Source organism: Astatotilapia calliptera, chromosome 11 (assembly GCF_900246225.1).
Source record: "Astatotilapia calliptera chromosome 11, fAstCal1.2, whole genome shotgun sequence".
In the NCBI taxonomy this organism is placed as follows: domain Eukaryota; kingdom Metazoa; phylum Chordata; class Actinopteri; order Cichliformes; family Cichlidae; genus Astatotilapia; species Astatotilapia calliptera.
This window is the reverse complement of record NC_039312.1, coordinates 16,126,222-16,152,593: the sequence shown is the minus strand read 5'-3', so window position 1 is coordinate 16,152,593 and position 26,372 is coordinate 16,126,222. Positions and strand designations below refer to the sequence as shown.

Below are 26,372 nucleotides of genomic sequence, written 5' to 3'. Positions count from 1 at the left end.
GAAGGTTTGTGTTTGAGCTTTGAATAAACAAACTTAACAAAATGTTTACTTTGGGTAAAAGAGAAGGGGTTGGAGTCTTTCAGAGCACTCAGTCGTTTTGCATGTTTGTGTAACGTAATCAATAAAACTTTCCTACTAGATTGATTTGGTTATATTAAGTATTAACTTGAACCAAACATCGCTACACTGGAAAGGAAAGCACAAGCAAGAGAGAGACTGAGACAGAGCAGGAGTGAGAGGGCTCCTTAGAAGTTACACTAGATTTTGGATGTGTGAACATACAGTGATAACAACAGAAACAGCTGTGGTCTGACTGCTGCAACACGGTTTGCTGGAAATCACAATCCACCAAACTACAACTCAGACAGACCAACACAACACAGTGACCTACTAAGCATGGCTTCATTCCAACAAAGTTCCACCCAACAGACAGCTGCAGCCTCCAATAATCCACTATGTCTCAGCAGAGGGAAGAGACTCGTGTGTGAGATCACAAACAAACAGTCATCTAAACACTCTCAGAGATCTCTCTTACAATCATGAACACCGTGAGAGCCTCTTTTCATTAATTTTTCACACAGCTTAGATAATCTTCTAGTCACCTCGTTGCTACAAGTGTAAATAACTTTTTAGTAAGAGGCTACCTTTATACAAGTCTCAATAATGCAGCAGGAGTGGTAAAAGACAGCCCTCATAAAAAATGCATCTCTGCTAACCTTCACCTGCAGCTAAGGGCACTTTGGTAAGACTGAACCTGAAAACGGGCAAGCTAGTAGCACGTTAGCTTGGAGGGGCTGCGGCAGACTCAGACGTGACTGAAATGATGACCTGGAGCGATCAATGTCAGAGGAAACAATAATTTAAAAAAAAAAAAAAAAAGACAGGTCAGTGATTGAATTTTACCAGTGTGATAAAACAAGTGGCTAAATGAAAGGCAGAAGTACGGTTTATGAAACTGAGGGAAAAAGTCAAATAGCGTAACTTTAAATAAACAGGGGTATGACTACAGAGCTGGATCCTCCATATGTCACCTGGGTCTGGAAACTTTCGCACCCCGTACAGAGCAGCGCACATCCTCGCTGGCCAAAAGAGACAGACAACGGATATGAGCTCTGTCCTGACTGCCAAACAGTGGTCACATAGTAGCCACTTTGTTAAACACCAGTCACTAAACTGCACCGGGTCAAGCTAAAGGGCTAGCAGGCTAGTTAGCCTTGCTAGCGACTTAGCGGCATGCTAATAATAATAACAACAATAACAGAAAGCAGGGATATACAATGGTGTAGACAGAAAACATGAAGTAAGCGACATACACAGGTGTACTTAGGGGTCAGCTGTTTCTCTTGCTCCTTCACCCTCCTAGAAAACATTTCCTGTCGAACTGGGCGAGGTTAAAGCTGGAAAGTCATATTAGTGATCCCTTAAGTTTTCCCAGTGTAGCCCCGAGTTGGTATTGAGCCTGACAGCCCGCTTGACTAAAATAGAAACACTTTTCCCCCCAAAGGGGTCTCTACTCCGTGTGAGTTGTGTGACACTGCTAACATCCAATAACAACACGGGTTGGGAGGAGACCCGGTTTCCTATTGGATAAAAAACGATGATGCCATCCCCTAACTGACAAAATTTAAAGATACAGTACAGCAATATTTCAGGAGGTATACACTTGTATATTTTAAAGATTTCTGAGTGATAACAAAAAGAAAACATTAAAGTGTATTACATATATTATAAAGTTAAAAAAAATATATTTAACTAAAACAAATACAATTAAATGTAAAGCTGCTTTAAAAGTCTGTTTTGTCAGTCTTGCATTAAAAACAAACACAAAACTACTAGTTGAATATCCATAACATCGCGCTGTGAAAAAGACATTGCTCAGGTTCCTATTTACTGATTCTGTAATGGATCGTGTAGCCTCTGTTTGCCAGAAGCCCAGGGAGAAACAAATCAGTCCACTTTGTTTCCTACATCATTTATTTACATTCAAAGTTAAATGTACCCCCATGTATCAAATTCTTCACACAATGAATTCATCCTTTCATTATCCACAGGGCTGTCTGAAGTCTCATTTGACCAAATCTCATTCACTCTGCAGAGGCTAACAGCCCTCTCCTCTGCACTTTCTACTATCACTTCTGTAAATCTAGACTAAAGACACTATGAATAGCAAGTTTTGCAAAGAAGGAAGGACTAACATCTGTGCCACTTTTTTTTTTGATTGGGGGGGACTTTTAACAACTCAAACAGCACGAGCAACTCATAATGGTGTTTTTGCCATTCAGCAAAAGACATTGTGAAAGGCTGACAAACAGGAGTGACAGTCACACAACATGTGGTGAAGCTACAATACAGCGACTGAGAAGAATCAACAATTACACAAACATGCAAAACACTTTGGTTGGAAGTTCAGAGAAGCACAATTCCAAGCAAAGCAAGTGTTCACACGTCTTGAAGAATTTACACGTGATAGAAAACAGACACAAAAAAATTTACAGTTAAACCAAGAAATGTGCAGTGGTACCCAGAGGTGCAAAATATAGAAGCAGAATACAAAACTGAGGCTCAACAAGTACACATCTCAAATGGTAGCACACATTACGTTTACACTATGCATTGCATAATGAAAGCAAATTAATGTTATTTAACATTTAATTTAACATATATAACAATAAAGAGCAATTTTAACACATACGATCGTTTGCTTCACAGGATATGGATTAAAGCACAGTGGAGAACTCACTTAATCCATGTCCGCTTGGCTCATGACAACACAACATGTGCACTTTTAGTAAAGTGAAGAAACTGTTTTAGCTGTGTTGACCTTACCTCCCACTCCTTGACGTTGAGATCGGTGATGGGCTCATGCTCATTTGTTTCCTTCACCTCATTCTTCTTGACAACCCTAAAGCCAGGCTCCTGTCCCATCCCTCCGACCCCCTCACCGTACATGTCTGGGCTCCACTGCATGAAGAATACATACAGGTGGTCTGACCTGCAAGAGACAGTCAACACAACATTCACATATTATTATCCTATATGGCAAATGTGTTTGCTAACAGCTACTTACTTTCATATTATGGGAACCGTGCTACACTAGAACTTATCTGACGTCCTTTTTTTTTTTTTAAGTGGCCACCATCTCTTGGAGAAGACGACTGGATTCTTAGCTGCTAAGAATCCGGTTAGTTGGTGTCTTTGCCATTCTACCATGTAGGGCAGGTAGTATGGAGCAGATTTATCGGAGTGGGTGGGGTGCTTTTTTAAGAGATCAATGTAAGCCATATGATTGAACCAAAAGACTAAAGTTACACGTGCCAAAATAAAGGAAAGCAAAACAAATCAAAAAGATAAGAGAACCTGCAGAAGTTGCAAAGTTTTTCATCTTTCACTTTACATGCAGTGACACTCGTCCACTCTACATAGACAGAGCAGCTTTAAGTAGAGACATCAGTGGTCAGTCTCTCAACAATGTGGCAACCATTGTGCCCCCTCCCCTCTCATGTTGGAGACAGAAGAGGAAATCGCTCGATGTCAACCATGCAAACAACTGAAAATATCAAATAACACATGAAGAAGTTGCAAACAAAAACAGGACACAGCCTTTGTTGTGCACTGCTCGGGTTGGTATAGAGAAAGAGCTGTGACAGAGACACGCTGTTGGGCTCTATTCAGTGCTATAGTTGTGTATGGTTCATTCAGTACCCTCCTTTTCTACCAACAGCTATGCAAAAACACTTAAAGACACATCATCCAGGTCGCAGCACATCTGGGTCAAACTACAAAGAGACTAGCAGCGTATAATGAAAAGCACAGTTGGCAGCTATTGTTGTTAATGAAGAACACAGCAACACCTTAGCCTGGTTTCAAAAATTAGTAAGTGGCATGTATTTTAATACTAGCTTTGAATCTGCCATATCCCTGGGCGATTAATCATGAAAGTAACGAGCATCACAGCAAACTTGTTGCTATCAGGTGGGGAATAGTGTAGCTAAGCATTAAAAAAACAAAACAAAACAGGGCTTTAACGGGCAAGATTTTACAAGTTCAGAACGAACAATGATGGCAGGGAAGTTTCTGCACTCAAGACACTCAACACATTGCATGATGAGGCCATGATTATGGTACCATGACTAAATAAAAGAGACAGGCCTGTTTATCTGACTCAAATGTGATTAGCAGCCTGGATGAGTGCCACGATGCTGCAGTAAAACTATAGAAAAATACTAAGAGCAGAAGTAGCTCTGTGCAGCATTTTTGTCTCCTTACTTTTAAAAGGAGTCCTAAAGTATCCACAAACCAGCGACTCTGCAGTCCAGTCTGTCAAAAAAATGACCCTTTTTTTTACATTTTAAAGAAAATTGACTTATTAAATGAAACTATTAGTTCAATTGGGATTAACACGCCAAATAAACCAATTACAAGGAATTGGACTGGAAGCACACAGTTTCTTGTGATATGTCGCCTTTCAGTGTGAACCGCTCTAATGTAATTACGACTACTGCTGACTTGGCAGGAACTGTACATCCACACTGATCTTGGAAAAACTCATCAACAAGCCGAGGCTATTTTCAGCTGACGTGAAACATTACAGATTTCGGGTCAGGAAAAGTTCATGAACACATTCATGGGTATTCTGAGAACACAAATCATGGGCTTTTGGAAAGAAATAAGACAATCAGTCGCGTGTGTGCCCCTGCGTTTCCCTGCAGAGTGAATAAATAATAAATCATCTTGCTGTCTAGCACAGGCGGCAAAGGGAAACGGGCACAAGCCACAGTGGGAGTTGGATCTGACACTGAAAGCATGTTTGATTGGTTTCAAATATTAAAGGCAGTGGAGGTTAGGTGGCTGAGCTATTGTTGTTTGTTAGGGATATAAAAGGATCATAAAGGCTCACTTTACATTGTTTCTATCTCAGATACTTCAGTATTAGCTGTACGGTTTTAAAACCTGTTATTTTGACTACTATAAACCTCATAAACTTGCACTGAAACACACTGTGCTAAGCAGTAGCAGGAGGTGTAGCAGAGATACTGACCTTTCCTGCGGCACAGCGAACCAGTACTCATGCTTCTTTCCCAGCTGGGCGTACTGCTGCATGGAAGCGCTGGCGTTGGAAACAAATGTCTTCTTCATAGGCTTCCCCACTCGCAGACACAAGAACTTGTGAGAACGATGCTTCCGCCTCTCAGCCGACCCTGTACCTGGACAAGGGATTGATCACATGGTCATAGCATACATATCTTAGCGTGGCTAAATGACTGTTTATTCTACCCTAGCTCTCATTCTTTACTTGAGTTTTAAATGGATCAAGCTGAAAAGAAATGTGTTAGCAAGAGTTAGAGTCAGGTCAGTTAGGCTTAGTTAAATATTCTGTATCCAATGACATCTTACAACAAAATACAGCTGCCTAACAAAGTCGCACACTCTTTTTATTAATGGCCTTATTTATGTGACCTAGTTTTCTGTCTTTTATTTACTGGTTACTTCAGCTGGCATTAGTGATTTTGTGGCAGAAACATAGCAGATGACAGAAATAAATAGAGTGGCACACTATAATTGATAGTGACACTGGGCTTCTGCTCATGGTGCATTATCATTGGCCTATTATGAGGCCACAGCCCTGCTAGCCCAATGAAAAGGGCCAGTGTAATATCACCACGGCAGTCATATGGTACGTGCTCCCGATCGGACAGTATGTAACTGGGAAATGATGACAGAAAATAAAGATACATTTTTCAAATGCATTAATTTGATTTGAATCTGCTTGTTTTGGTAGCCGCTGCTGTCACTTGTGTGGGCTGTGCTAATGCACACAGAATAAAAGGGCAGCCCTGCTGAGATGCCCGGGAATTAGAACTGCTTCTGCAGCTCAGCTCTGTGTGCGACAATAATTGCCAGGGAGAAAATGGTAAATCTTTCTCCCACTGTCTCGTCCGCCTTCCTCTCGGGGAGAGAAATCTGCTCGGAATCACAAGTACGTGTTCAGCCAGAGTGGGTTATGTGGACACATGTGAGTCAGTGATAGAGACAGACTCGAGGCCACTGTCGGATAACGAGGCTGCTGCTGCAGTTTTTCAACTGATAATTGTCTACATTTTACAATCCATTTTCCAAATCACAGATGATTTTTTCCGAGGATCTCTTGAGCGCTTAATGTATTTCCCGACTGACATATTGCTGCAGCAAGGTAATCCATCACAGTGAACCCTCAGCTTCCTTTATAAAAAGTTACAGAAAGTCGAGCACTACATTTGCAAGCTGTCTCAAAATTGAACTCGAAAGCGAAAGCATAAGCCAGCGCAGACGCTTTAAAAACAATGATGTGTAGTCGTGAGTTGTTGCATTACAGTGGCTCCTGTTGAGCTGCCCGCACTCTAGACAATAACGTTAAATAAAAGCAACATTTTGTTTGCTTTTGAAGGCGAGGATACCATAATGAAACAAATGGAAAGCAGCGGCTGCCTGGAAGGTCATGCAGCATTGGAAAAACTAAGTGGGTAGGAATGTTACGTATTTCACTTCTTCAAGGCTGTTTTGTGTTGCACTTTATTATTTCTCTGGCATTTGTGGCCACAGAAAGAGATATTTTGTTTGGTGTGGGGAGACTTGAATGTAGGGAACAATGGCCCTGGAATTTTAGCTCAGTTATGGCACTAGCTACTTACAAAATATGAAAACCTAAACTTAAGAAAATGTATAAAATTGCAAGTATCATTAAAGCTTTTTTTTTTTCTTTTTGACAGATGCTTTTTATAAGTTACCAAAAGGTATTTTTGATGTTTGACATTGTCAGAACATTAGTAACCTATTGTATTATGCTTTTATCATGCCACTGAACACAATCATATTGATTCCTCCTTGTGGAGTTTGTCTAAATGAATGTGAAAGAAAAACTAGAGAAGGAGGTGAAAATGAATAACGCCTCTGTGAATGCCATCTCAGAAGGTGTTTTGATGTTGGGGTTTAATCGTCACTGTGTTTCCCCTTTGAGGGGGCAGGTGTGTTTGTGGCATTGTGCCGTTTGATAGGCTTTAGCTTATCGCCAAGGAGGAGTGGCCCGGACCACCAAAGCCAGAGATCAAAGAGCTGAATAAAGCCCCATAAAGCCTGGAAAGCTCCACCAAGCTGATACCAGCAGAGACGATGCCATTTCCCTTCGTCTTTATATTCCAATTACTAGCAGTGAGGCAGAGCAGAAACGGAAAGGTTATCAGGAACTAACACGAGAGAAGCGATTCAGAGGCAGGTATTGAGCAGACAAACTCACTTTGATAGTGTTAAAAAAACGTGGATGCAGAGGTGCAGCTAAAAGACAACATGAGGCCAGATTCATGGTCTGAAATGTCTTGCAGCTGCAGCCTCATGTAGAAATGATTCGTTTCCTGACTGTAAGTCAGCATGTGTGTTTACCCTCTGCAGAGTTCTGCACACCGTCCCTTTGCGTCTGTTCTGCATCCTCCTTCTCTTCCTTGCCTTGTTGCATAGTGTCTGTTTGGGAGGCATCTGCACCCTGGTTGGCATCCACCTGTGGACTGGCTGAGACAGAGGTGGTTTCTGTGGCACCAGTGGTGGCTGAGCTTTGGGACCCTGGGCGAGAGTTGCTGCTGCTGGGACCCTGGGCCTGGCTAGTGGTGCTGCTGGTGGTGGTGTTATTGGTGGTAGTGGGTGTGCTTGGTGGCTTCTCTACGCTGTGTTGCTTGGATCCCATTGGGGACTGGTTATCGTTCTCTGTGGCAGTTTCTGATGGATTGTTCTCTGCTTTCGACACAGTAGGTTCTTCCGGCTGGCTGGCCGAGCCACGGGCACTGCCTGCGGTCTGGGAGCTGGCAGCCTCCACCTGGGTGATGGTTTGCACAGACTCTGTGGAAGCGCCAGACGATTTGTCTAAGCGCAGATCCTCACTGGATGCCTGCTCCTCCTCCCGAATGGGGGACAGCTCTGTCTCGGTGAAGACGTCTTCGGAGAACGAGCCCTCTGTGCTGCGTGGGGCTGTGCTGCCGCTGTCATTGGTCCCGGGCTCCTTCAGGCGCTGGTCTGGTTCCTTCTGCTGTGACGGATGTCTCTCTGCAGGCAGGGGCTCCAGGTCACTAGAAACATTAAGCAGAACATCACAAAGTTCAGCATGCAATCCACAGAGGGATCAAATCTTTACACAAATCCTGTTTGACAGACTGGGGCCATTACGTTTGAAATACGGGTGGGATTTCAAGTGTTTTGGAGACCCAGGCTAAGGAATGTCAACTTCTGCTGCGTCTTTTTGGTCAGTGTTTCTAAAGTTTGTGTCCTTTAGCCACTTCTTGATCAACGATTACTTAAAGTGAATCTACAATTTGATGTGTTTCCCAAATAAAATCTCACTGAAATCTAATATTCACACACCATATTAGTAAATTCAGCAACAGGTTTCCTATAACTGCTCTTGTTGTTATAGGTTGTAATGTACTAATGAATGAGATTGAACTCAACTGGATAGTAAATTATGATGCGATCTCCCATCATTAAACTGATTTTGTTCACCATATTTGTGTCATGAAAATTCCCAAAGAGACCCTTGGTTAATCATTAGCCATATCCTGAATAAATAAATTGGTACAAATAAAAAAAAAGTTCTGTGTCTCCTTTTTGGAGAGGTCAAGCGCAAACAAGAAACACTTGTGTGCAGCGTAACCAGCACAGTGTGCAGAAACCCATCCTGCAGGCACTTGTTGCTCAGCTGTGTAGTAGAGAGGGGCAGAGGGAGAGGAGACAGAGGCGACAGGCCACAGCTGAGAAACAGCTGGGTCTGGCAGAAAAACCAGCCATTTGCCAGCATTATAACTGCTCCACGGGCAACAATCAACCAACTAAATACAGCTTTGCCCGGACCCTGCTACCACCAGAGGAAGCGTGGTGTTCAGGGTGGGAGAATAGCTCATCAGGGCTCATAACGCTGCAAAATATTTATCACTTAACTTCAGCAACACTAAACAACCAAAGTAAAGAAAAAAACCCAAAACAGATTAATCTGTGGGAGGAAACACAAGTGAATCGTTTGAAGTGGCTGCTTCCTCCCTGCACTGAGAGGTGAGCAATCACAATGTAGGAGGGCAAAGGCACACTTCATTAACCCCGCTGTAATTGCCGTTTCCTTTTTATTTTGGCGTGTAGGGGAAAGGAATTAAACTGTCGGTTGGCTGCTGATGCAATCTGACTATGGGTGCAGCAGAGGAAAAAACATTGATTACAGCGAGGCTGCTGCATTTCTGTCAGGGTGAAAGTAAGAGACGGACGCGTGGAAGATATTAACTCAGAGTAAATGAACAGGGATTTATGTAGGAGGAAATCAGAGTTAGAGGCATTTATGGCTGCATATGCTTTAAATAATGACATCTGTAGTCCACAAGTCAGCTTCTAGTACAGCACAGCCTGCGCATACTGTACGTCTGTGTTTTCTCTTACTCAGGGACGGTCTCTCTGATCTTGGGGTCAGTGATCTCCTTGCAGATGGCAGCAGACTGCACCTCCTCCAGGGGACACATGATGCCGTACTCCTCGCACCCGTGGGCCTGTACCAGGGGGTCCATGCGGTGAGGGTCGAACATAATGTTGTTGGGCGTCACCAGCAACACCCCACTAACTGCGCCCTGAAAGCAACACAGAAAATAAAGGGAAAAAAGAGGGGTGGGTGAGGAGATCCATCACACCCTTTTTTTTATACATCAAAGGAAGCACTTAGCATGTTATCCAGCATGAAAGATAATCAAAAAGCACTCTGCAATACAAACAACCAGAGGCCGAATCCATTTTAGACCACAAATGTCCTAAATCAAGTAGAATTATTGACTGCCAGCGCTGACCACTTCAGTGCTTTCATTTGGTACCTGGGAGTGAATCAGCTGCAGTTCGATACAATGGATCTGTGTGTGTGTGACAGGCTGTGTGTATTTCATACTACTGACCAGGGGGTGTGGGTGTTCTTAAAGGTGAAATTTTTCTTCCCTGCTGTTCAGTTGTTTTTATTCACACTAATATCACAGCTCAATTTAGTCAGAAGAACTGCAAACACTAATTAAATTTGCCTCCATCACATTTAGAGCAGGGGCCTGGAATGTGAGGCAGGATTTGGGCTTTAGTAACGTTACTTCTAGATGTGCCACGGTGCTGCATACCTGCATACCCAATCACGTTTTACAAAGGTACCACCTGCTGACCAATCATCACCTGACCTGGAAGACCCCTCTATAGTTTCTAGAGACTGTCAACAAGTTTTATGCTTTTCCCTGATGCAATGTTAAAGCGTTTTTGCCCTATAAGCCTTCATACAGTGATATAAACCTAAAAGAGAACAGCTAAACCTTGATCATGTTGAATGCACTTTTTTTTTTTACACATTTTAAAACCACCAGAGATGCAGGTGAATACCGAAAGGCTGTCTTACACAGTATAAAACACAATAATTGACAGAATAGTCAGTTGTAATCATAGTCAGATCTTCAGTGTTGTCAGCTTTTCTTCCTAGCTTTAAATAGCCTTAAATAGTGGCTTGCACTTTTCCACTCAAATGTCTCTTAAGCATTTAGCCTGTGTCGTGTGTTTAACCTCTTTATATTTTTCTAATGTTGCAGTTTTCTCTCTTGATAACAACCTTGCATGTGGCTGCTTAGCCTGATTGCTGATGTTAGGGGTAAGTGAGCACAGATAATGAAAAGATATTCTGGGTATGTGGAACTTGCTTCGTAATCCCGGCCCCAGAAGACAAAGAAGACATAAACACACTATTTAACCGTACTGGAGACCTTTTAAGAGCTTGAATTTAGAGAACACAGTTTACAGCCCTTCAAGGAGCCGCAAACTCCCTGCTTATAGACCTTCTGAGCAACATTAGCCATTATCAGCTGAATTAAACTACAGTGAGCAGGAGAGACACTTGGCCTAATGTGCTGCTCCACAGGGTTATTCATATCTGCCCACACATGTGCCCACATCATCAGTATTTTCTATACTTTTTTATGTGCTTTTATTACAATTCATCTGTTTTTTTATGTTGGAAATAATAACAATAATAATAATAATCATAATGGAAACAACCAGGGAAAATGTAAGTAAATGCAAACACATTTTGGTGTAATGACTCTGATGTTGCTGAGGTTGTTAAGAAGGGCACAGCAAAAGCAACTAGAAGAGCAAAAGAATATTAAAATGGACACAATGACTCACAGACAGAATTGCACATTTATTTGATTCTGGTATGTTCAAGGGAAGGATTTGATATTTTCTTTGCTTAGTTCTTGTATAATTCTCAATTGTTGGCTTGAACTCTTAAAAAAAGCACTTGACCCTTGCACTGAGTAACTATACAATGGTGGTGATTAACAACAACTTCACTGAACATCATTTTCTTTAAACTCGTCTGATACTTTTGACATCTTCTGCTATTTTCTTTCTGAAGTACTGACCTCCTGCATCTGGCAGCTTGCAAATTTAACTTCTCGCCAGCACACCCACTTCAGACCTCTCGCTTCCTACTTATACTTTTGCTGTCAGCAATTGTGAAGTTGTGAACACTTTTAAATGGATGCACTGCTCTTTATATTCATAGCTCACCTTGCCATCAGTGATGTACTTGCAGTTGATCTTGAGGAACTTCTCTGTGAGGGCTTCTTCCTCCTCAGACGTGGATGACACCACTCTGGACTGGCGCAGGGCTGAAAACACTGGAGGGTGAATGGCTTCTGGTTTGGGAGGGCCATCAGAGTCCTAAAGGAAAGATGGGTGGTGGCACAGAGGGGAAATATCATGTGTTAGACTGCTTCTCTGATTATAATGTGACCTTAAAGCAGAACTCTTCGGGCTTAGCGCAAAGACCTGGGACCAGATTAGCAAAAAAAGGTGTTGTCCTCTATTGATTGTTTTCCACTTTATAAGCAGAGTTGTATCTGTTTAAAATGTGCTAAGACTTAAAAATAGGGGTGTGGCCTCTTCAGTTGGTAGATGTGCCAATACAAGGTGCTGTAGCTGACTGCTGTCTGCTAGCCTTCACCTCAGCTAATCTGCTTAACTGGACCTCTTGACTCTTTGCTGCCTTTTGAAGACTATTAGTGAAATGATCTGCTGTGTGGTACAGACTATGAAATTGGTGGTTTTTATGAGTTACTAAGCACTACATAGCAGACATGCATGCCCCTGTGTGGCACAAGTTAGTCGATAAATTAACACTCCACTCTCTTGTCCATATACGGTCACTTTTGATTCCAGCCTAAAAAAAACCAAAACCAAAACCTGGTGATGGCCAAAATGACAACGCTGAGGCTTAAAAATCCAGATATTTGTAGTTGACATCATGGTGGCTTCGCCAATCTTTTATATAAAGCTTGGACTGGTATACATGAATACGGTCTCTTTCATCAGGACTGTAATCATGTTGTCCAAATCTCTAAATAGGTTTCAACCAAGGAGACCATAAATGAAGAACAAGCATAGCTCGCTTCACTTGGAAATACATGGTGTAACTAATCTGTGCTTCGTTTCATCAAACTAATGTGTTTGAGTCCCTAAATGTATTATCTATATATAAACGGATATTTTCTGCACAGCGGGACAATCAGGTTAAAAGAAACCCAGCGATGAGTCAAATGAAAGCACCTCCTGTGTGCCTTCACATCACACGGGGTAATTATTTAAAAAACATCAATACGAGACTAGAGCTTTAATTACACACAACCTGATGTTTAGTTAGTGTAATTTTTATTAAAGACTAACATGCCCTTGAGTTAAGAGTGATGGTTACTTTTGTACAGTGGGGCGCAGTTTTAAAGAGAGCAAAGAGAGGCTCTTATTTTATTTATAAATAGATGGCAAAAACTTAAAAATACCCTTCACATGAAATAAAATCAGCATTCAGCTCTTAATATTGTACAGTCATGAAGTGATTATCAGACAGTAGGCCTTTCACCTTTACTAGAAAGGAGCAGCTGTGTTTTGAGCTTCTTGACAATTTAGCATTTCTAGGCTGTCTCTTTGTGCCTGTTTGCAGTGATCTTTGAGCGCTCTGTCATCTTTCTCATTCCTGTGTGTAGTACTTTTGCACATCTTTATCTCTCATAAGTAGTTTTGTATCCATTCAGAGTGATTCTATGTATCTCAGCATCCTTTGATTCATTCATTCATTTCATTAAAGTAAAATGTAAAAAGCTAAATGTCAGCCAATACAGAAGTTTAGTCCAGGGCTGTGTGCAGGCTGTGCACAGTAGTCTTGTTTAGTAATCCATAAATGACTCCAATACCCATCACCTTCTCCACAGCAGCTTCTTTACTCGTGCAATTAAGCCGAGGCAGTTCATGTGTAAAAGAGTCTACGAGAAGTAGAAAGTGGTTGTCTGTGGAGTGGAAAGTAAACTGAAGTTACCAAGTCTCAGAAAAACAAGACACCAAGCATGTATTTCAACATATACCCGCCTCCTGCATCCAGCCCCAACTGTAATAAAAAGGGATAAAATGTATAAAGGTAAAGACAGGGCTTTAATGCTAACCAGCAGACACGCGGAGCAATACATTAATGAAGCATTTGCAGACGTGCGGACGTAATTAAATAAATATATTTTCCTCATAACCGCACATTATTCTGGAGCCTGCCAGATGGCACGCAACCAAGAAGGAATTTCAGTTATGTCTCAGCTACATTGGTCCTTTATGTAGTACAACGACATATACATTCTAAGGCAATTTTATTAGTGTTCTTTATTTACACCATGGTTAATGCAAACCACCACAGATGGCGTGTGTGTTCGGCCGGAAACACGAGGTGAGGTGGGATTGGTGAGTCTACCAGCTGCCTGTTGCCATGCAATGACCGAGCCATGGGGAGAGAGTAACCGGCGTGAGTCCACAGGGACAACTGTTAGTCTGATTAACCCCATATCATTGTCTGCAGGAAGGACTGTCTGAGCTGGGCAGAAAACAGCAGCAGAAGCAGTGGACACAGTAGCTGCTGTGGAGAAATAAAAAGGCGAGGAGGTAAAGAATGCTGAAGGCAATGAGGGGCGCGATTGGAGTGAGGACGAACAAAAAAAGAAGAGCTGGACGTAAGAGGAGTGTGTGGGCGTTATCATCAAGGGCGGATTTTGACCACGAGGGGAGGGCGTTTAGAGCCGGTGGCGAAGTGAAGAGCGATGAAGAGCTACAGTAGCAGCGAAGTGAAGAGCTTAGAAGAAGAGAGAACCCGGGCCTGGAACAACTGTCTGCTGTCCTCCTGACATCCACCCCCACACCTCTCCGTCTCCCAGTGCAGTCGACAAACAGCCTGCAGCTACTGACCCACACCAACACAAGCAGCCCAGACACTGGCAGCCAGGGGACGGCTGAGGGGGCCGGCCAATCTGTTACAGCCAAAACAAGCATCTCTGAAAGAGGAGAGGATGAGAGGGACTGAAAAATTTTAAAAGAGACATAAACAGTAGAGGTCGGAGCTGAAAATGAAAAAACGACATCAAAACAGCAAATAAATCGGATTCTCCGATCTGCGGGAGCTTCTGTTGTGGAATTTAAGATCTGAAGCGCAGCTGTTGAAATGAAGGAAACGTGTGGGAATTTAACCAGCTTGTCATCCACTTCAACTCAACACACCTACACCTACACAACTGCACTTCATCGCTCCACTTTCCAGGCAAGTCACTTCCTAGTGACTCATTCAATCTGGCCTTCCTGTTTCAAGGTTAAATATGAAAAGAGTAGGAGGCATTTCCACTAAAATAGACCAACTAGAACACACCTGAGCGTACATGTGGTGCACACCTGGGCTAAAATGAGCAGATGCAGATGTCAAAACATGTCCTCCTGCACAGAAATGCTTAAAACAAACAGTCTCGCATAGCCCGTCATTAACTCTGGCATGTCTCAAAAAGGGGTGTTATGTGTCGGTAACAAAATTAACACCCATCGCACATCCCACACAGTCCACATGAGACTGAGGAATGAGAAGGCATGCTCGCTGTCCAACAGCTGAGACCAGTTGCTCACCAGGCAATATGAGGACAGATAATTAAGCTTTTGTGCTAATTTGAGAAATGTTTACTCATTTGAGGTGAACAACAAGCAAGCAAATACATATAAATATCATAAATGCAATAAAACAGTAAATAGTTGCTTGCTGTTGCTGGTGTGAGGATGTGTCCTTAAAAGTAAGCAGGACTTTTTTTCTCTCCTTTCCTACAAGTCTGTACAGTGATTAAACATCGGGAAACGATCATGTGATCCAAGCATCCAATCATGTTTGATCACATCTAACCAAACTGCCAACTTCTCCTTTCTTCCCTGTGGTTCCTCCACGACTACCTGCACTGCTCATTCCTTCCTGCAGCATGCTGCTACTGGCTGCATGTTCCGCCTTCTCGCTCCAACACCCCACCTCCAGCTGTCTGCTTCCTTATAAACAAAACTTGTGATAGCACCTCTTAATTTGTAAAATGCACTCGTTCATGACATAATTGTAACCACCACAGATACTGTATTTACAGTGAAATTCAACCCGATAACTAGTCATATAATATTATTTGCAGTTATTGGGGAAAAACAGTGTATTAAAAAATAAATACACACACAGGAAATAAGAGGATACCACCTGGGGGCTGCTTATTAAATCTACTTAACTGATCATCAGGAAGTGCATGCACCTCTATAAAAGCAGATGTTTTAGCAGTTTGCTGGTCAGGAGCATTTAGGTATGTGTTAACACAATACCAAGGAGGAAAGAGAGCAAGAGAGCAATGCCCATTTCCAAGGAAATTTAAAGTTCATCATTTTACAGAAAAAAAGATTTTCACAAGTGGAAAAAAATTCAAGACAGCTGCCAATCTTTGCAGGAGTGTTCCCAGTGAAATTCACCTCATTGTCAGACCGTGCAGGGAGCTACATGAGAGCTACACGTGAGACTCTACAAGCCTCAGTTAGCGTTAAATGTTAAAACTCATGACAGTACAATTAGAAAATGACTGAATAAGTAACGAAGGGTTGCGAGAACGTTTCTTTTCTTTAAAAAAAGAACATGGCAGCACAACTTACAAAGTTAGATCTGAACAATCCACAAGATTTTAGGACAAAGTTGATGCTTTGTTGGTGCTTGGTCCAAATGCACAGCACAACATTTGGCATAAACCAAACACAGCATATCAGTACAAACACCTCACACCAGGAGGGGTGAAGACTTGGGCGTTTTGCATCCACAGGACCTGGGAACCTTGCAGTCAGTGAAATGACCATTAACTTCTCTGTATACCAAATTTTAGAGTCAAATATGGGGCCATCTGTCTGACAAATAACGATTGGCAAAAATTAGATCATGCAGCAGGATACCAAGCACACCAGGAAACAGAGACACTGAAAGTACTAAGGTGTTGAAATCGTCCAGTCAAAATTGAGATCTCAACATAAATGAAATGTTGTGCTGAGAAAATTAGCAAACAATTTCATCAGTTTATCAATTAAATTTAGCTTTTAAACAATTTGCCTCATATTTATAGCTAACTATTTCAACTGTTTCCAGATATATGGCTGTTTCAAGCACTTTCAAGCACTACTTCAGGCTAAATATGGGTATCATTTCATTTAAACAGATTACTATTCTGTTCCTAGTAAATGTTCAGATGTTACAGTTTAATATGTGGATATATATTTTAAAACGATCCATCACTTTTTTCTTTTAGGCAAGTTCAAGTTGCATTTTCAGGTTACTCATTTCAAATAAACACTGAGGTAGAAGCTGATTAAACTTGCTAAGAAGTGCAGCTGACAGATCAGTACACTTTTACCTCACATAACTGTAGTCAATATTGCTTTTCTGCTTTCTATTCTCTAATATATGACCAGGATATATTTTTCACTGGCCTCTAAGGCATCCAATATTTTTTAGCAGGTGAGGGGATACTAACCTCACCTGCCTCCTTATTGCAGCCCATATTAACCGTCGGCTTTTTACCAGAACAGTACGGCAAGGCAACAGACAGCAAGGGAGAAAAGGGGAGAAAAAGGGAGAACTCAGACAACCTCAGCGAGGAAGCCTAGTAAGAAGACAAACAGACTTTATTTGACTGTATTTGGTGTGCTGGTGTCCTGAAGTGACCAGATTCTTAGACTGTGAGTAACATCTGAGGGCAGCGGAAAGGCAAAACAGGGAGGAGTGTTGAACTGAATATACAGGAAAGAAAAGGAGAAAGTGTTGCTAAAGAAGGCCTGATGTTGCTACCAAGAGCTCATCTGAGGGTTTCAGGGAGGTGGACGGAGGGTGGTAAATCTCCTCTGCAGGAAGGTGACAGCGATGCTGGGGACAGGAGATGAATGTAGCTGTGTTAGATGACAGGTGTGGTGGGTTCACAAATCAATATCCTTTTAGTCTCAAACCAGTATTTCTCTTTTTGCCCACAAATAGAAAAAACAACAACAAGAGGCTGTGGCTGTCATAGAAATGGTCTCAACACAGGCCACTGTGAGACAACAAAGACAGAGGCTGTATTGATGAACACTCATCCACATGCAGAGGAAGGAAGCCTGCAGGTGCCACACGGCTATGACCTTGACAGTGACACATGGTGCAAGCAAAAGAAAATCATTCCACAGCTCCACCGTGTGGGCATGGGTGGGTTCTGCAAGAGAGAGCACACAATAGTTGCCTGAAACCAGAAATCCTCAAGTACAATGTGTACTGTTGTTTGTACTATCTAGTACTACAGTCCTTGCTGAGCTGATATAATGAATCTACCAGCATAAGATCCTTTTTTTAAAGTTAATCTTAAGATTGGTGCTAAAATACAGCAGGTGTAGACGGTGCTGGGTTTTCAGAGATTGAAAGACTAATTTTAGATCACGTCAAAGTACAAGAGAGGAAGGAAGGAAGGCGGGAGGTAAAACTGTTGCCAAAAGAGGAAGACACAGAGAAGGTCACAGTAGTAGCTCCACCACCAGGGTGAATAAGTGTGTGCGTGTGTCAGTATGAGCACGAGGAAGGTCTGGAAAGGATAAAGAAAGCACGCCTGCCCACACAGATGACCAGAGAGCAACTATGCCAATGAACCGTTGGCTGCCAAATAATCCATCGACAGTAAGACCGCCAGTCAGAAAGTCAGCCAGCTAACCGTGCACACATGCAAGCTTGCATACACATGCATGCACACGAACACACCCAGTCAGACAGCCAGCCAACGATCCATGCCTGCAAGATGTGTTACTTTCTGTTGCCAGTACCAGCAGGCCAGCAGGCAAACCAAGAGCATGAAGACTCTTCAGTGCTGACTGATCTGGCCTTTAGCTCCGTCAGAGAAACACTAAACAATCTAACTGCATGGTAAAAACTTTTAGCTCGCTCACTGAAGCATGGGCGCTGTTGTTAAACAAGTCCATTAAAGCGTATGACTGATTCACATTTCGCTGCAGATACTCTATAGACTTTTGATGTGACACCTGCTATAAATAGCCACTCTTTTCTCCTCTGCTTTCCTATAATGGAAAATGAAGAGTATTCGCTTCAGTATCAGACAGGACAAAACTAGGAACACTAAGCAGTCTAGATATCCGAGTACTGTACTTTTATCTCACCCTCTGTGGGGGAATTTAAAACATAGACGAGCACCATCACAGCACACCACCAGCTAACTTAAACTAATAATAATCAATAATCCCCAATAATCCCCAATAATCATTGGGTTGGGAATCGCATCTGTAACCGGAAGGTCGCCGGTTCGATCCCTGGGCTCTCTGTCCTGGTCGTTGTGTCCTTGGGCAAGACACTTTACCCTACCGCCTACTGGTGTTGGGGGCCGATGGCGCGATATGGCAGCCTCGCTTCTGTCAGTCTGCCCCAGGGCAGCTGTGGCTACAACTGTAGCTGCCTCCACCAGTGTGTGAATGTGAGAGTGAATGAATAGTGGTATTGTAAAGCACTTTGGGTGCCTTGAAAAGCGCTATATAAATCCAATCCATTATTAATAACGTGTTGGGGTTCCACCTAGCAATTTTAACAACCTTAAAGATGATAACGTCACAGCCACGATGTCAGACAGCACCGGTGAAGCTCAAAAGCCTCATAGAGTTTGAGACTTAGCACGCAGAAGCTAGTTTGATATCACGTTAAGCACCAACATCTACATGTTCTGGCTTATCGCTGCGTGTGATTTTGAGGGCTTATGTAAACTCAGCATTCCCAAAATATACATAACTTCAATATGAATGCATAACACTCTGCAGGCAAAGAACTTTAACAGGGCCTTAATATTTTGAGGCTATTTTGAACATCTAATTGGCTTTTTAAACATCTCGTGCCATATCTGACTCCTTTTCATATCATGATCTCAAAGAGAAAAATCGGAAAGTAGTTTCTCTGCAGGGCACTCATCTTCATCAGGGTTATACCAGCTATTTGCTGCTCGCACTGCCATTACTATAAACCTCCCACAACCATTCATTTAGATAATATCCTCATTGAGACACGCGTGCCGAGCACCAAAATAGGCTCGTAATTAAAAGATGCTGGGGATTTAGAAGCGGAGGGAGGGGTGGGGGGTTATTAAGGTCCTTCCTTCCAAACGGCACCTGGATGCCACATCCTTCTATATAACTACCAACTAACCCACCCACAGACACACAGTAGTACACACACACACGCAGGAAGTGGAAGGCATTGGAGGATCCAGACAGGCAGATACAGAGCTGACAGATACAAACACGTACTTTTGCTCACAGACAGACAAACACACGCACTGAGTTGACACTTTGAGTGAGGTAACGTTTCCTCCCTTCTGCCTTCCAAGCACACTTCCTCTGCCTGGAGTAATTGCTGCCTAGCACTTGTCTGGGAGAGAGCGAGCTGCTCCGTTCATTAGTTACTCTAAATATCACGCCATCACTTTTAAAGGCTTAATTTCTCTGCAGTCACAGCCCATGTCTCTGATCCTTCCCCCATCGAGAGCCGCAGAATATGCTCCCGTTCTCACTGGCAATGACCTACAAAGATAAGTGGTAAATGGTTGGTTGGAGGGTGGTGGTGTTCTTTTGGCAACTATGGAGAAATTAACGGACAACAGGAGGAAAGAGCAGACCAAAGGGAGAGCGTTTGTGGTGGGAGGGCATCAAAACTCAAGTGGAGTGCCAGTGAACGCGTTGGTGACAGAGACCTGCAGTATCCACGCTCTTACAAAAACGGCAAAACAAGACCGACGTTTCCATGGAGACCGGCAAACAGTAATATTTCTTAAGGGACCGCTGAGCGTTCAGTGGTGCTTAACGATTGGCTCATTCAGATGCTGCAGACACAGTACCCGAGGGAGATGGCTCACACTGCTGGCCTTGAGAGCTGCGAGGCCGGCATGTGTACGGCTGACTGGACCAGACCTGAAGTCACATCAGACGCAAACCCACCTCCAGCTTTTCTACATGCTTTATGCTCAGCTAGTGAAGACGAGAAGCAAGAAGGAAGAAGCAAGAGAGACGATAGCATGCAGATATGGTTTTATGTTAGAAATAATCCCTACTGCTGGAATTAAAGGGGTATTGCAGAGATATCTTTTGCTCTAGTAACTAGCTTAGTTAGCCACATTAATGTCATGTATCTTGATCCCCGTGCGATGCAATTACAGTAGAGAAGCAAACCAAAAGTGCTGTCAGCTTGGATACTAATTACCAGCTCAGAGACCATTTTTCTAATAGCCTCTTTCATACATACACTTTCCTGCGTAAATGCTTGGCCCATTTCACATTTCTGCCTCATGCTTAAAAAAAAAGACCACAAGCTGCACGAGGTCAAACATGAATAGAAATAGAACCATATTCGTACAGCACACACGCACCATTCTGATGTTCTTGAAAGAAATCTGAATATACACACACACTTTGATACTAATCAGCCAATCACATGGCACCAACTCAATGCATTTAGGCATGCAGACATGGTCAAGACGACCTGCTGAGGTTCAAACTGAGCATCAGAATGAGTAAGAAATGTGATTCAAATGACTCTGAACGTGATGTGGGTGTTGGTATTCCAGAGTATTTCAGAGACTGCTGATCTAGACTAGCGCACTTGGTGAAAATGTCTTGTTGATCAAGTAGATAATGGCCAGACTACTTCGAGGTGATAAGAAGGCAACAGGAATACCCACTTGTTACAACCAAGCTGTACAAAAGAGCTGAGAGAACTAACAAAATGATGGATTAAAACACAGTTGGAAAAATGTTTCCTGGTCTGATGAGTCATTTGAATGGTAGGGCCAGAACTTTGCTTAAACAAAACAAAAGCATAGACACGCCTTCCTACCTTGTAACAACCCCTCCAGCTGGTAAGGGAGGTTGGGATATTTTCTTGACACACCCTGGGCCCCTTAGGTCCGACTAAGCATCATTTAGCAGTTGCTGTATTGTCTCAGACTTTCTCCATCTCTTTATGACCACAGTGTACCCATCTCCTGACAATTGCTTCCAGCAGGATCGCATACCAGCTAAAAAAAACCCTCAAATCATCTCATACTCCCCATTAGTAATAAAACTACAGCTGACATACTTTCAGGAACATGTTGTGAGGGCTAATTATGCACCTGTGATAGAAGAAATCAATGACTCAGTTGATGGATGAATGATTCAGCCTTTTCAGTAGCTGGTAGAATTAATATTTTAAAGATGAATGTGCTCCTAATGTTATCTTTAGCTAAAACATTCTCCTGTCACCTCCAAAAAACCCCAACTAGCTGTGAGATTCATATATTAATTAAAAAACACAGAAATTTGTTTGCCTCTGTTATACTTGCCTTGTGATTGTAAGGGGGCAGAAATGTCCAAGCTTACTGTTGTATCATTATGCAGCACAGCTGAGGTCCATTATGTTTTATTTATAAACAGATGATATTCCTCACTGGGCACACGTGGAACCTTATGGTCTAAAACTAGCGCTTCCAGTGTACTTACTCTCAGATACAATGAAAAAGCTGCAAAAGCAAACTGGTCATCTTTTAATTAAAATTCTGACATAAAATTTGGTGTGATGTAAGAATAAAAAAGACCTTTACAATATAGCCCAATATGTGGTAACCACAGGAAGTGCAGGTGCTAGATTTAAAATTTGGCTTCAATTCAAAAGCTCCATCGCTCAAACTTTGATGTCAGCGCGTCCTTTGAAAAACTTCAGAACAATGGGGAAAAAAAACTCCTGCAGTTAATAGTTTTGTAAAAACCCCATCAACATAATTCCCTTACTAGCCCTCTACAAATACTTTTTGAGATAATGAGGACCGTTTAAGAGCCAAATATAAGAGAATTTTAGGCTTTCCTTCCAGTTCGCATTACAGGCTAATGCGAATATATGTAACACATGTCAACTTCAGTGCTTAGAATGATAAAATACCACACATACGCAGCAGAGGCACAGAGGCTAACACTGTTTCACTGTGTTTGCCAGCACAGAAAGAGTGAACTCTTCACTTTGGGAGGCGATCAGAGTGACACGTGACAAGACTAGTTACCCGTACAGGAAAATGTTCCTAGCATGTGATATTGTGCGTCATAGGTGTGGTCTACATACCGTCACCTTCTCTAAATCAGCTTCTGAGGAGGTGGGAGACAAGGGGCTGACGGGACTGAGGGAAGGGGAGCTTCCGACACTGGAGACGTACTCGGGGTCAGGAACGTACAGAACCTGCAAACACAATCCACGTCTGTATTTACACAAGCACTACATTTGTGCACCTCGCACCAAAGACAAACACATGCACGCACACACACACAGACAACAGGTAGAGAATCTCTCACACAGCTCAACAAATGTGACATGGCAAATAACATGAAATCAAGTGAACAGTTTCATGATAATAACACAATTAACACATGGAGGGAAAGTGACAGTCATGAAGGTAAGTCAGTGTTTCGCAATCAGAGACAGATGTAATGTGTGTTTGGTTTCATGTTTAAAAGATACATATTGTAAATGAAGTCCATGCTGATAGATTGTATTTATTCTATTCCGCCCAGTTATTTTAAATTTGTGTATGTCGTATTAGAGAATACAGAAAGGAGACTGATAATAATAATAAGCAGCTACTAGTGATGAGATGCTACCTGGGGTTACTTGGTGAGGTTGGACACATAGTATCGTTTGCAGGTGTTCACAGGGAAATTTTGCAACTTTTGGATTAAGGCCAGCCAATCATGTTAAGGCAAGCTAATTGTGTCTTAGCTTTAGCTCCATATTTAGGTGCAGATTTCTATCATCATGCAAACTATTTTTTTTTAGGAAAAATCAATCCCGGCAGGCAGACTTTCTTCTAATGAAGTGCTGAAGTGCTACCTCTGCAGTGACATCTGCACTATGCACTGCAATAAAAACGGTTAGTTTTTTGTGTTAAACATTTTGCACTAAGGTTTTTATTTAGTCGTAAGTCTATATAAGGTTCTTCCAATGTTTGGTCTCAACAAGGGAGGGATTTTGAGCTGAAATCTAGACAAAGCTTCAGGGTAAAAATCATGGAGCTGCTTTTGCTGTGGTATAGCGTCTGTCTCAGCAGTAGACGTAGAGACGAAGGTTCAGTAAGTGCTGTCAGCACCCTACTGTTTGGACGCAGATCAACTCTGCATTGTTTGCCGAGAGCAGAGAGACAGAGACAGAGAAAGGGTGGGATGCCAGCGGGATTGGCGTATGTGGCTCATCTCCATTCGACCGGATTTGATTTTCAAGCCAGGAAATACAGAGACAAAATATCATTTTGGATGTTTGTCACTTTCCCCGTTTAAAAAAAAAAAAAACAATTTCAAATTTGGCTCTATTGCTGTGGAAGGAAACATCAAAGACGTGGAAACTGGCAGCGTGTTTAGCAGGCTAAAGATGGGTAGTTTGTGTCATGTTGTCGGAACTACAGCGTCACTGGGAGACGTATCATTATTCCTTTATAGAAACAAAATAGGTCTTTTGCAATGAACTACATCCTAATGGGACAAGTGATGCTGTAATTAGCAGGCAATTAAGGAGGGATACAGAGAATAGGGATGTGGTTAGTGAGTCAGGGAGGGAGAAAGTAGAGGGCTAAACACATGCAGCATGTAATGCTCCCTAAAATCTCCAGTTTTTCCAGCTACATTCAGAAAATGTTTACAGCTCTGCGAATGCATTATGAAATGTCAAAAACAGTCATTATGAGATCAGACAGTCAGTGGGTGGCTGTGGATGGATGTGAGGCTGCTGTAGGACAGTGATGAAGTGATGCAGCTGAATATATCAGTGAAGGCGTGCACGGCGGGTCACACCTGGCCAGGCACCACTGCTCTGGAGAACAGCTTGTTCAGCTGAACCAGCTCGTTGGGTGTGGTGTCAAACTTGAGCGCAATGCTGTTCAACGTGTCCCGCGATTCCACCTGGACCACAAAACAAGAGAGAGGACAGAAAAATCACACTGCTGCTCCGGCTCAGGGCATTTCTTTACAGCTGCACACGTCAGACATGAAGGCATAAATGGGCTCTCATACAGCACTCCTTGCTTTTTATACATATCTCATTCACCCGTTCCCATACGTACACACTGACACACGGAGCACAATACATGATGACAGACGGATAAAGAATATCTGAAGAGAAGAGCTGTGAAATGATTTCTTTAAAGGGCTTAATGTGGCTTGTGTTTTGCATGTTAGATTTTGGGATGTTATGCAGATTAAAGCTGTCAGCTGTTGACCAGAAATAGATTCCCATGGGATGTAGTGTTGCGAGCAGAAATGTGAACTGACACGAATGTCAGCAGCAGTCTTGTGTTACCCTGTGAACCACTCGTGTAGCAAGTTTTCTTCATTTAAAAACAAGAAGCAGTTTTATTTGTTAGCACAGACAAAGACTACAACAATGAATAAAAACAATTATTGTATCTTTTTTTTCCATTTTCTCCATCACTTAACTTAATAGATACTCGAAAACTCGATGCCAACGGTAGGTTTTCTAATCTAATGTTCACTAAACCCCTTCCTGAAAACACTATAATCACAGCTTATCATCTAAGATCTGCTCATTCAAATGTCCCCACAAGGTTAAGAGTGGTAACCTACTGTTTAAAAAATGCTGCCTTTTTTTCCCAAGAATTAAAAATAAAACAGCTAAAGCATTATTAACATGGTAAACAGGCTCAAGACTGTGTTTGTCCTAGTCCACTATACTGGAAAAAATATGTAGACTACTCAACTAAGCTCAAAGTAAGAAAGTTAATCGCTGCATTATCACACAAATACAGCAGTCTTACTGGCGTTTGGTTACCAAAATCACTCTGAAGATACCCCTGACTGCGAGTGGGTGCAGACCTGGCCCCCATCTTTAAAGCAACCTTTTTGAAGTTTATTGCACATGGTTGCATTAATGTTGGTAGTGCCACGGTCTCTAACCACTGTCTTCCTTAGTGTGACTGCAGCATTACTGTGTCAGTAGTCGACAAGACTTCAAAACTGCTAGCTTAATTTCAAAGATACATAGCATAATTTATTAATAGATTTATATATTCATAAATCTGTATCAGAGAAACAATTAATACCTAAAGCTTTAAAATAAGTATAGTAGTGAAACTGCTGTGCTGCTACATGCCACAGGAATTGCTACTCGAGAGAGAGACGGGGTGGTTAATGTCAGCCTGACGCAAACTTTACAAGAAATCTGCCAAATTTAAAGGTGATGGCAAACTTAACAAGCAGCTCCTCTGCATACAACTTTCATTTTAGCTTCCTCTTCATTTCATTTTTTTCATTCATTTATTTATTCATTTTCAGGCACAACAAATACCTATATTGAACATAAAGGTTATCTTATCTTAAAATACACAAAACAAAAAACAAAACTTGCCTGAAAAAGGAGTGGGACGAAGAAAACTTATTAAATCCCACCCCTATACTCACTCATCAACAAAAAAAAACAATAAACTTCCCGCAGCTACGCCCATCATTGCATACAGACCCATCAACAGCCCCGGGCAGATACAAGCATCTAAGCGGCAGCTCGCAACCAACAATTAGAGCCTTCATAACTGAATACAGAATATATAAATTATAAATTGCATTACCACAGGTAACAGGCAGTAATAACTACAAGTAACAGACACACATACATATACATACATATATATATATATATATCTACACACACAAGTACATATATGTACATACATACGCACACTTTATTTATTTATTTTTTTTTTGGAATCCATACCAGCAATGGTAAGAGGACAGACATTACAGAGCACACTAAAACCCATCATTGAGTATACTGTGACCAGACCAACTGTTTGTAGAGAAATTTAAATCTATGAATATTTTTGCATTGTTTCAATTGTAAACTCAGACTGTTCCAGATTTTCACACCACATACAGACACACAAAAGCCTTTACGGGTTGTTCGA

At 42.1% G+C, this 26,372-nt stretch overlaps 1 protein-coding gene across 8 annotated transcripts in view; it reads right to left on the bottom strand.

The window, feature by feature from the left end:
* Positions 1 to 26,372, bottom strand: part of oxr1a (oxidation resistance 1a) — a 175,809-nt gene that overhangs the window by 6,000 nt on the left and 143,437 nt on the right. For 6 of the 8 annotated variants that reach the window (XM_026184158.1, XM_026184156.1, XM_026184157.1 and 3 more), the window contains 7 exons: positions 24,250 to 24,357; positions 22,535 to 22,648; positions 11,587 to 11,739; positions 9,442 to 9,626; positions 7,414 to 8,090; positions 5,039 to 5,204; positions 2,827 to 2,992 (listed from right to left, as the gene is read on the bottom strand). In XM_026184158.1, coding sequence (XP_026039943.1) covers positions 2,827 to 2,992; positions 5,039 to 5,204; positions 7,414 to 8,090; positions 9,442 to 9,626; positions 11,587 to 11,739; positions 22,535 to 22,648; positions 24,250 to 24,357 — 1,569 coding nt within the window. The remainder of the gene's footprint in view (positions 1 to 2,826; positions 2,993 to 5,038; positions 5,205 to 7,413; positions 8,091 to 9,441; positions 9,627 to 11,586; positions 11,740 to 22,534; positions 22,649 to 24,249; positions 24,358 to 26,372) is intronic. The other 2 variants (XM_026184161.1, XM_026184162.1) reach the window with 2 other exon arrangements.